The sequence below is a fragment of the Cherax quadricarinatus genome, chromosome 55, assembly GCF_038502225.1.
Source record: "Cherax quadricarinatus isolate ZL_2023a chromosome 55, ASM3850222v1, whole genome shotgun sequence".
NCBI classification, from domain to species: Eukaryota; Metazoa; Arthropoda; class Malacostraca; order Decapoda; family Parastacidae; genus Cherax; species Cherax quadricarinatus.
Genome location: NC_091346.1, coordinates 23,543,640 through 23,556,139, shown reverse-complemented (window position 1 = coordinate 23,556,139; position 12,500 = coordinate 23,543,640). Strand labels below are relative to the sequence as shown.

General features: G+C 46.6%; 1 protein-coding gene across 1 annotated transcript in view; it reads left to right on the top strand.

The window, feature by feature from the left end:
* HGTX (HGTX homeodomain transcription factor) overlaps nt 1-12,500 on the top strand; it is a 170,979-nt gene that overhangs the window by 72,200 nt on the left and 86,279 nt on the right. Inside the window, exon 2 of the mRNA XM_053791494.2 lies at nt 9,617-9,789. Coding sequence (XP_053647469.1) covers nt 9,617-9,789 — 173 coding nt within the window. The remainder of the gene's footprint in view (nt 1-9,616; nt 9,790-12,500) is intronic.

Sequence of the window (12,500 nt, the reverse complement as noted above, 5' to 3'; positions counted from 1 at the left end):
CTGGATAGATCAGTGTGAAGCCTGGAGAGATCAGTATGAGGCCTGGATAGACCAGTGTGAGGCCTGGATAGATCAGTGTGAGGCCTGAATAGGTCAGTGTGAGGCCTAGATAGATCAGTGTGAGGCCTGGAGAGATTAGTGTGAGGCCTGGATAGATCAGTGTGAGGCCTGGATAGATCAGTGTGAAACCTGGATAGATCAGTGTGAGGCCTGGATAGATCAGTGTGAGGCCTGAATAGATCAGTGTGAGGCCTAGATAGATTAGTGTGAGGCCTGGATAGATCAGTGTGAGGCCTGGATAGATCAGTGTGAAGCCTGGAGAGATTAGTGTGAGGCCTGGATAGATCAGTGTGAGGCCTGGATAGATCAGTGTGAGGCCTGGATAGATCAGTGTGAGGCCTGGAGAGATCAGTGTGAGGCCTGGATAGATCAGTGTGAGGCCTGGATAGATCAGTGTGAAGCCTGGAGAGATTAGTGTGAGGCCTGGATAGATCAGTGTGAGGCCTAGATAGATTAGTGTGAGGCCTGGATAGATCAGTGTGAGGCCTGGATAGATCAGTGTGAAGCCTGGAGAGATTAGTGTGAGGCCTGGATAGATCAGTGTGAGGCCTGGATAGATCAGTGTGAGGCCTGGATAGATCAGTGTGAGGCCTGGAGAGATTAGTGTGAGGCCTGGATAGATCAGTGTGAGGCCTGGATAGATCAGTGTGAAGCCTGGAGAGATTAGTGTGAGGCCTGGATAGATCAGTGTGAGGCCTGGATAGATCAGTGTGAGGCCTGGATAGATCAGTGTGAGGCCTGGATAGATCAGTGTGAGGCCTGGATAGATCAGTGTGAGGCCTGGATAGATCAGTGTGAAGCCTGGAGAGATTAGTGTGAGGCCTGGATAGATCAGTGTGAGGCCTGGATAGATCAGTGTGAGGCGTGGATAGATCAGTGTGAGGCGTGGATAGATCAGTGTGAGGCGTGGATAGATCAGTGTGAGGCGTGGATAGATCAGTGTGAGGCGTGGATAGATCAGTGTGAAGCCTGGATAGATCAGTGAGGCGTGGATAGATCAGTGTGAGGCCTGGATAGATCAGTGTGAGGCCTGGATAGATCAGTGTGAAGCCTCGATAGATCAGTGTGAGGCCTGGATAGATCAGTGTGAGGCCTGGATAGATCAGTGTGAGGCCTGAATAGATCAGTGTGAGGCCTGAATAGATCAGTGTGAGGCCTGAATAGATCAGTGTGAGGCCTGAATAGATCAGTGTGAGGCATGGATAGATCAGTGTGAGGCCTGGATAGATCAGTGTGAAGCGCGGGTGGACATCGAAAAGTACTCTGAAGAAAGTAATTTCATATAAGTTTGAGCTGTGTCAGGTTAGGTTAGGTAAGGTTCGTCAGGAAACAGGACAAGTCGTTCCTGACGCGGGTCTTAGTCAGATGATGACCCGCCGTTGGAGCTTTTGGTCATCTGACCGAGGCCTTCCGCTGGCTAACCGGTCCACCCCTTGAAAAATTATGGTCAATTAGAACCATTTTTGCAATCACTCTTTGATCTGTGTCAATTACACACACATACACACACACACACACACACACACACACACACACACACACACACACACACACACACACACACACACACACATATATATATACATATATATATATATTTTTTTTTATTATAACACCGGCCGATTCCCACCAAGGCAGGGTGGCCCGAAAAAGAAAAACTTTCACCATCATTCACTCCATCACTGTCTTGCCAGAAGGGTGCTTTACACTACAGTTTTTAAACTGCAACATTAACACCCCTCCTTCAGAGTGCAGGCACTGTACTTCCCATCTCCAGGACTCAAGTCCGGCCTGCCGGTTTCCCTGAATCCCTTCATAAATGTTACTTTGCTCACACTCCAACAGCACGTCAAGTATTAAAAACCATATGTCTCCATTCACTCCTATCAAACACGCTCACGCATGCCTGCTGGAAGTCCAAGCCCCTCGCACACAAAACCTCCTTTACCCCCTCCCTCCAACCCTTCCTAGGCCGACCCCTACCCCGCCTTCCTTCCACTACAGACTGATACACTCTTGAAGTCATTCTGTTTCGCTCCATTCTCTCTACATGTCCGAACCACCTCAACAACCCTTCCTCAGCCCTCTGGACAACAGTTTTGGTAATCCCGCACCTCCTCCTAACTTCCAAACTACGAATTCTCTGCATTATATTCACACCACACATTGCCCTCAGACATGACATCTCCACTGCCTCCAGCCTTCTCCTCGCTGCAACATTCATCACCCACGCTTCACACCCATATAAGAGCGTTGGTAAAACTATACTCTCATACATTCCCCTCTTTGCCTCCAAGGACAAAGTTCTTTGTCTCCACAGACTCCTAAGTGCACCACTCACTCTTTTTCCCTCATCAATTCTATGATTCACCTCATCTTTCATAGACCCATCCGCTGACACGTCCACTCCCAAATATCTGAATACGTTCACCTCCTCCATACTCTCTCCCTCCAATCTGATATTCAATCTTTCATCACCTAATCTTTTTGTTATCCTCATAACCTTACTCTTTCCTGTATTCACCTTTAATTTTCTTCTTTTGCACACCCTACCAAATTCATCCACCAATCTCTGCAACTTCTCTTCAGAATCTCCCAAGAGCACAGTGTCATCAGCAAAGAGCAGCTGTGACAACTCCCACTTTGTGTGTGATTCTTTATCTTTTAACTCCACGCCTCTTGCCAAGACCCTCGCATTTACTTCTCTTACAACCCCATCTATAAATATATTAAACAACCACGGTGACATCACACATCCTTGTCTAAGGCCTACTTTTACTGGGAAAAAATTTCCTTCTTTCCTACATACTCTAACTTGAGCCTCACTATCCTCGTAAAAACTCTTCACTGCTTTCAGTAACCTACCTCCTACACCATACACTTGCAACATCTGCCACATTGCCCCCCTATCCACCCTGTCATACGCCTTTTCCAAATCCATAAATGCCACAAAGACCTCTTTAGCCTTATCTAAATACTGTTCACTTATATGTTTCACTGTAAACACCTGGTCCACACACCCCCTACCTTTCCTAAAGCCTCCTTGTTCATCTGCTATCCTATTCTCCGTCTTACTCTTAATTCTTTCAATTATAACTCTACCATACACTTTACCAGGTACACTCAACAGACTTATCCCCCTATAATTTTTGCACTCTCTTTTATCCCCTTTGCCTTTATACAAAGGAACTATGCATGCTCTCTGCCAATCCCTAGGTACCTTACCCTCTTCCATACATTTATTAAATAATTGCACCAACCACTCCAAAACTATATCCCCACCTGCTTTTAACATTTCTATCTTTATCCCATCAATCCCGGCTGCCTTACCCCCTTTCATTTTACCTACTGCCTCACGAACTTCCCCCACACTCACAACTGGCTCTTCCTCACTCCTACAAGATGTTATTCCTCCTTGCCCTATACACGAAATCACAGCTTCCCTATCTTCATCAACATTTAACAATTCCTCAAAATATTCCTTCCATCTTCCCAATACCTCTAACTCTCCATTTAATAACTCTCCTCTCCTATTTTTAACTGACAAATCCATTTGTTCTCTAGGCTTTCTTAACTTGTTAATCTCACTCCAAAACTTTTTCTTATTTTCAACGAAATTTGTTGATAACATCTCACCCACTCTCTCATTTGCTCTCTTTTTACATTGCTTCACCACTCTCTTAACTTCTCTCTTTTTCTCCATATACTCTTCCCTCCTTGCATCACTTCTACTTTGTAAAAACTTCTCATATGCTAACTTTTTCTCCCTTACTACTCTCTTTACATCATCATTCCACCAATCGCTCCTCTTCCCTCCCGCACCCACTTTCCTGTAACCACAAACTTCTGCTGAACACTCTAACACTACATTTTTAAACCTACCCCATACCTCTTCGACCCCATTGCCTATATATATATATATATATATATATATATATATATATATATATATATATATATATATATATATATATGTATATATATATATATATATATATATATATATATATATCCATACACACACATATACATACGTACATGTCTCACTTTACTGCTTCAGTAAACATTAGTTGCATTATACTGCAGGGAGACTCAGTAAGATCCTAGTACCTCATGGAATAGTAGTCGAGTTACTGGTGGGATGTGTGGTGGTCAAGGGGCCATCGCGGAAGTCATCATAGGATCACTCATGGGGGGGGGGGGTTCATCTCCGACACACGTCACACGAGGGGTCGTTTTCGACACACGAGGGGTTGTTTCCGACAAACGAGGGGTCGTCTCCTACACACGTCATACGAGGGGTCGTTTCCAACACGCGTGGGGTCGTCTCAGACTCACGTCACACAAGGAGAGATCGTCTCAGACATACGTCACACAAGAAGAAGTCGCCTCAGACATACGTCACACGAGGAGAGGTCGTCTCAGACACGTCACACGAGGAGAGGTCGTCTCAGATACGTCACACGAGGAGAGGTCGTTTCAGAAACGTCACACGAGGAGAGGTCGTCTAAGAAATGTCACACGAGGAGAGTTCGTCTCAGACACGTCACACGAGGAGAGGTCGTCTCAGACACGTCACACGAGGAGAGGTCGTCTCAGAAACGTCACACGAGGAGAGGTCGTCTGAGACACGTCACACGAGGAGAGGTCGTCTGAGACACGTTACACGAGGAGAGGTCGTCTGAGACACGTCACACAAGGAGAGGTCGTCTCAGACACGTCACACGAGGAGAGGTCGTCTCAGACACACGTCACACTAGAGGTCATCTCAGATATGCGTCACACGAGAAGATGGGTGGGTGCTGAATGATGATGGGTGGGTGTTGAATGATGATGGGTGGGTGTTGAATGATGATGGGTGGGTGTTGAATGATGATGGGTGGGTGCTGAATGATGATGGGTGGGTGTTGAATGATGATGGGTGGGTGCTGAATGATGATGGGTGGGTGTTGAATGATGATGGGTGGGTGCTGAATGATGATGGGTGGGTGTTGAATGATGATGGGTGGGTGTTGAATGATGATGGGTGGGTGCTGATTGTTGATGGGTGGGTGCTGAATGATGATGGGTGGGTGTTGAATGATGATGGGTGGGTGTTGAATGATGATGGGTGGGTGCTGAATGATGATGGGTGGGTGCTGAATGATGATGGATGGGTGTTGAATGATGATGGGTGGGTGCTGAATGATGATGGGTGGGTGCTGAATGATGATGGGTGGGTGTTGAATGATGATGGGTGGGTGCTGAATGATGATGGGTGGGTGTTGAATGATGATGGGTGGGTGCTGAATGATGATGGGTGGGTGCTGAATGATGATGGATGGGTGTTGAATGATGATGGGTGGGTGTTGAATGATGATGGGTGGGTGTTGAATGATGATGGGTGGGTGTTGAATGATGATGGGTGGGTGTTGAATGATGATGGGTAGGTTCTGAATGATGATGGGTGGGTGTTGAATGATGATGGGTGGGTGTTGAATGATGATGGGTGGGTGCTGAATGATGATGGGTGGGTGTTGAATGATGATGGGTGGGTGCTGAATGATGGGTGGGTGCTGAATGATGATGGATGGGTGTTGAATGATGATGGGTGGGTGCTGAATGATGATGGGTGGGTGCTGAATGATGATGGGTGGGTGTTGAATGATGATGGGTGGGTGCTGAATGATGATGGGTGGGTGTTGAATGATGATGGGTAGGTTCTGAATGATGATGGGTGGGTGTTGAATGATGATGGGTGGGTGTTGAATGATGATGGGTGGGTGTTGAATGATGATGGGTGGGTGTTGAATGATGATGGGTAGGTTCTGAATGATGATGGGTGGGTGTTGAATGATGATGGGTGGGTGTTGAATGATGATGGGTAGTTGTTGAATGATGATGGGTGGGTGTTGAATGATGATGGGTAGGTTCTGAATGATGATGGGTGGGTGTTGAATGATGATGGGTGGGTGTTGAATGATGATGGGTAGGTTCTGAATGATGATGGGTGGGTGTTGAATGATGATGGGTGGGTGTTGAATGATGATGGGTGGGTGTTGAATGATGATGGGTGGGTGTTGAATGATGATGGGTGGGTGTTGAATGATTATGGGTAGGTGTTGAATGATGATGGGTAGGTTCTGAATGATGATGGGTGGGTGTTGAATGATGATGGGTGGGTGTTGAATGATGATGGGTGGGTGTTGAATGATGATGGGTAGGTGTTGAATGATGATGGGTAGGTTCTGAATGATGATGGGTGGGTGTTGAATGATGATGGGTAGGTTCTGAATGATGATGGGTGGGTGTTGAATGATGATGGGTAGGTTCTGAATGATGATGGGTGGGTGTTGAATGATGATGGGTGGGTGCTGAATGATGATGGGTGGGTGTTGAATGATGATGGGTAGGTTCTGAATGATGATGGGTGGGTGTTGAATGATGATGGGTGGGTGTTGAATGATGATGGGTGGGTGTTGAATGATGATGGGTAGGTGTTGAATGATGATGGGTGGGTGCTGAATGATGATAGGTGGGTGTTGAATGATGATGGGTGGGTGTTGAATGATGATGGGTGGGTGTTGAATGATGATGGGTGGGTGCTGAATGATGATGGGTGGGTGTTGAATGATGATGGGTGGGTGTTGAATGATGATGGGTGGGTGTTGAATGATGATGGGTGGGTGTTGAATGATGATGGGTGGGTGTTGAATGATGATGGGTGGGTGTTGAATGATGATGGGTGGGTGCTGAATGATGATAGGTGGGTGTTGAATGATGATGGGTGGGTGTTGAATGATGATGGGTGGGTGTTGAATGATGATGGGTGGGTGTTGAATGATGATGGGTAGGTGTTGAATGATGATGGGTGGGTGCTGAATGATGATAGGTGTGTGTTGAATGATGATAGGTGGGTGTTGACTGTTGATAGGTGGATGCTGAATGATGATAGGTGGGTGTTGAATGATGATGGGTAGGTGTTGAGTGATGATTGGTAGGTGTTGACTACTGATGGGTAGGTGATGAGTGGTGATGAACCCCCCCTCTCACCTCACTGAACCCCCCTCTCACCTCACTGAACCCCCTCTCGCTTCGCTGAACCCCTCTCTCACCTCACTGAACCCCCTCTCACCTCGCTGAACCCCACTCACACCTCACAGAACCCCTCTCTCGCCTCACTGAACCCTCTCTCGCCTCACTGAACCCCCTCTCACCTCACTGAACCCCCTCTCACCTCACTGAACCCCTCTCTCGCCTCACTGAACCCCCTCTCACCTCACTGAACCCCTCTCTCGCCTCACTGAACCCCCTCTCACCTCACTGAACCCCCTCTCACCTCACTGAACCCCTCTCACCTCACTGAACCCCTCTCTCGCCTCACTGAACCTCCTCTCACCTCACTGAACCCCTCTCACCTCACTGAACCCCTCTCTCGCCTCACTGAACCCCTCTCACCTCACTGAACCCCTCTCACCTCACCCCCTCTCACCTCACTGAACCCCCTCTCACCTCACTGAACCCCTCACACCTCACTGAACTCACCTCACCCCTCTCTCGCCTCACTGAACCCCCTCTCACCTCACTGAACTGAACCCCTCTCACCTCACTGAACCCCTCTCTCGCCTCACTGAACCTCCTCTCACCTCTGAACCTCACTGAACCCCCTCTCACCTCACTGAACCCCCTCTCACTGAACCCCTCTCTCACCTCACTGAACCCCCTCTCACCTCACACCTCACTGAACCCCCTCTCACCTCACTGAACCCCCTCTCACCTCACTGAACCCCTCTCACCTCACTGAACCCCTCTCTCGCCTCACTGAACCCCCTCTCACTTCGCTGTGAACAAGGAGGTTTATCAAGTTCTTCCCTGGCGACATTTGTGTTAACTTGGCGTCAAATCCGGCCGCTGGTGGCGCCGACCTCCCCGGGAAGTTGATACATTACCCGAGGGGCTGATGGCTCCCCCCGCACGCGGCTGCCACGTGCGGGGGGAGCACATGCACGTGCAACTACGCTTGCGCCCTCGTCAGTGCCACCTCCTCTCTTGTCGCGAGGTTGTTGTGACCAATGTGTTTAGTGGGTGGGAGTTAGGGAGGTCGGGGCGGGAGGCAGGGAGGCAGAGAGGTCGCAGTGGGAGGCAGGGAGGTCGGGGAGGGACGCAGGGAAATCGTGGCGAGAGGCATGGAGGTCGAAGCGTAAGGCAGGGAGGTCGTGGTGGAAGGCAGAGATGTCGCAGTCAGGGCGGGAGGCAGGGAGGTCGGAGCGGGAGACAGGGAGGTCGGAGCGGAGACAGGGAGGGAGGTCAGAGTGGGAAGCTGGTGGTTATCGCTGGTAAAATGATGTCTGCGGGTAAGAGGCACTTGGAGGTGGGTGTCTGGAGGTCTGCGAGAAGATGGACACATCTGCCTCCCTTCACCAGGCAATGGAGAACTTCCAGGCAAGGACAAGGAACATCCATGACCTCAGAGAATAAGCTGGTGAATCTTTAAGAAATAAGAGTATGTGGCCACACAGGAACCTGTGAGACTTAAGAGATAAGATTTGTTAGGATTTTTAACCCCGGAGGGTCAGCCACTCAGGATAACCCAAGAAAGTCAGTGTGTCATCAAGGACTATCTGTCTTATTTCCAATGAAGTCCTTAAACCTTGTCCTCCAGGATGCCACCCACACCAGTCGACTAACTTACTTGCTAGGTGAACGGGGACAACAGGTGTAAGGAAACACGCCCAATATTTCCATCCTTGCCGGTATACCCTTGCTAAAAGGTATGTTTAACTCACGAAATGGTAATGACACAACTGAAAACAAACCACGGAACAGGTGGGAGGTTGAACCCATGGCGAATGAGTCCTAAAATTCCAAGGAATGTTTGACTCACGAAGAGTTCTGGGAAAGAGTGGTAGGTGATAGCGGCTGAGGGAGGGGGAAGAGACATAAGGTTTATCCACATTTAGATGTACATATACTCAGAGCACATATACTCAGAGCACATATACTCAGAGCACATATACTCAGAGCACATATACTTAGAGTAAATATACTTAGAAGTACATGAATAACTAAAGTGTAATGAACACTTGTCACTACTTAATAATAACCCACATGGAGACAAACTCAGATTGATTGATCTGTGTATTTCGACCCCCTTCTGGGATCCTGTTCAGCAAAGGTACATATATTTAGAGTTTACTCTGATTCAATATAAATCAAGGAACAGGTGGGGAATTGAACATATGGCAAATGAATCCTAAACTTCACAGACCAATAAAATTGAAGTGTTCTTGACTGATAGTAAACAGGTGATATGCAGCCATAATGACCCCTCGGATACAGATAATAATAATAATAATAATAATAATAATAATACGTAATATCTTTTATTTCTACAAGTACATATGCAAGGTATACAGGCCTAGCTGACATCAGTGACATACTACTATATAGAAAGCCCCTTGTTATGCAGAGCATTTCGGGCAAATTAGGTCAATTTTGTTCCAGGAAGCGACACATAGCAGTCGACTGACACCTAGCTATCCATCAAGCCTCATTAACAAGGTTGTTCCTCCATCAGGTCTGCCGGGCATGACCATGGACAAAGATGGCAAGAAGAAGCACACTCGACCCACCTTCAGCGGGCAGCAGATCTTCGCCTTGGAGAAGACTTTCGAGCAGACTAAATACCTGGCGGGTCCCGAGCGGGCCAAGCTGGCCTACGCTCTGGGCATGACAGAGTCTCAAGTCAAGGTGAGCCTACACAACACATTTCACTCTCCAGGAATACACTACTCAGCACAGTGCTTGACGCTACATAAAACACAACACTAACCCAGCATAGTATTGGACAATACATTCAGTCACTTTTATCAAGGTTCAACCAATAAATCTTATATAATTATATAAAAATACATAAAATATTAAATATAATATACACAGTATTTTCACAAGTTCTTATTATTATTAGTAGCATTTGTATTATTATTATTATTAATATTATTATTAGTTATTATTATTATTATTATTATTATTGTGTGACTAGTTAGTGGTCCAAGTCGGACCGAAACGTCTTCATAAGTTTCTTTCTCCTATGTGCGAGTTGTTTGTGTGTTGTTCCAATCACGGTATTGTACCGTTTTATTCTTTATTATTATCTTCATGGGTAAATGGTAAACCAGTAAGGGTCACAGCGGCGCCTGGTGACACATATTCAGAGTAACTTGTTCCACTAGAGATGTGAACAAACACAATAGCGTTGTTTTGTTATATACTGATATTAGCTCAAATGTGTTATCACGCGTTTTATACTGATTTCTTCCCACCACAAAAATAATACCAACACAATACATATATAAATTATTAAAAATCCTGTTGCACTGAGAGAAGGCCAGCTCTCCAGTGTGACCAAGGTGCTGTGTGTTCATGATATATTAACACAGTATCTGATTTAGACCTTACCTTTGATATGCCTCTGATGGGTTCCAGAGTTTCTCTACTTTTGCAGCCCGGCCCAGGACCAGGATAATCTGCTGCTTGCCTGGTCAACCAGGCTGTCAGACTTGTCTGTGAGCTACACTTGCATTTAAGACAAGCTTGGTAAAGATATAGAGACAAGCATACAATCATGTAGAGATGTATCGGATGTGAAAATTTAGATATCCGCGGATGCGGTTGTGAATGAGGATGTCTTACTTATTTTGCGGATGCGGATGCGGATGCGGATGCGGACGTAAAAAATTGTGCGGATGTTCCGCGGATTCGGATATTCGATACATCACTAATACAGTGCAGTAAATTGCACTGATACAGTCAACTGTAGCAGTAAAGAGTTACAGTTTTCTACAATATAAGTGTACTACACATCTCAAGATGTCACACAACTCGCACTCGATTGGTATAATATTCTGGAAATCCTAAGTTATATGATGCAGTTTGGATCACTAAAATGAATCAAAAATATTAAACACAATATATAAACACAGATCATTCACACGAAACATTATTCAAGTTTATTAACATTACTGATTCAGGTGGTGTTGACATGTGTCTTGTTGGTGTTGACATGTGTTGTGGTGGTGTTGGCATGTGGTGGTGTTGACATGTGCTGTGGTGGTGCTGACATGTGCTGTGGTCGTGCTGACATGTGTTGTGGTGATGTTAACTTGTGCTGTGGTGGTGTTGATATGCGTTGTGTTGGTGTTGACATGTGTTGTGATGGTGTTGACATGTGTTGTGTTGGTGTTGACTTGTATTGTGTTGTATATATGTTGTAGTAGTGTTGCTATGTGTTGTGGCAGTCGTGACAGGTGTTGTAGTAGTGTTGCTATGTGTTGTGGCAGTGGTGACAGGTGTTGTAGTAGTGTTGCTATGTGTTGTGGCAGTGGTGACATGTTGTAGTGTGATGGTATCTCAGTGAAAGTTGGCAGAGGATGTGCTTTGGCCAAGGCCAGCGCCTACACTGAGGCTTATACGTGGCCACTATGGCCAACGGGTGTCCAGTGTGGACCGGGCGTGTTGAGTAGAGCCAGACATGTCCACTATGGCCAGACTGAGCTGGCCAATTTAGCAGATATGTGTGTGGAGTGTGGGGGAGGAGCGGGAGTAAGGCGTCATCACTCCCTCACCACCACTCTCCACCAATACAAATGTTCACTATTCCCTCCCTCCCTTCCCTCTCTCTCTCTCCATCTATCTATCTCTGTCTCTAACTCTAAACTGAGACTATCATTCCTTTATTTACTTACACCTCATTTACTCTCACTCATCTACTGCCTCATTCGTTCACTCTCTGGTTTATTCACTCCCTCACTCACCCACTCCAGTACACACCAGGAAAATTTTATATGAGGAAATTTAATCGATTTTAAATGCTAACAACGCAGAAACCAGCGAACTGGTACAGGCAGAAACCATTACATAGTGTTAAGAATGGGTATAATAGGGCTCACGCAGCCATGAAAGTGTAAAACCAGTTGCAGCCATCAGACAGGCGGGGCCAGGATCTGAGACTCGACCTCTGCAACCACAAATAGGTAAGTACACACACACACACACACACACACACACACACACACACACACACACACACACACACCACCTATCTCTTCTCAAGAACAATTCCTGCACTAGTAGGACGGCCTATTCAACTAACTAAAGATCTCACATGCTCACTCGAGCAAAGACAAGGAAAAATGTAAAAAAAAATAAGAAATCGTGAGATTTTTTTTTCTTCTCACATCGAAGGCAGGAAATCGTGAAGACGTCTGCTGGTGTCTGATAAGTGCAGTGAGAAAGGCAGGGAGAGTTCCTAGGGCGACAGGGAGGGAGGTAGAGGGTGGGAGTGTAGGAGAGAGAGAGAGAGAGAGAGAGAGAGAGAGAGAGAGAGAGAGAGAGAGAGAGAGAGAGAGAGAGAGAGAGAGAGAGAGGCTGGGAGAGGAAAAGATGAGGGTCTTAAGTTGCGG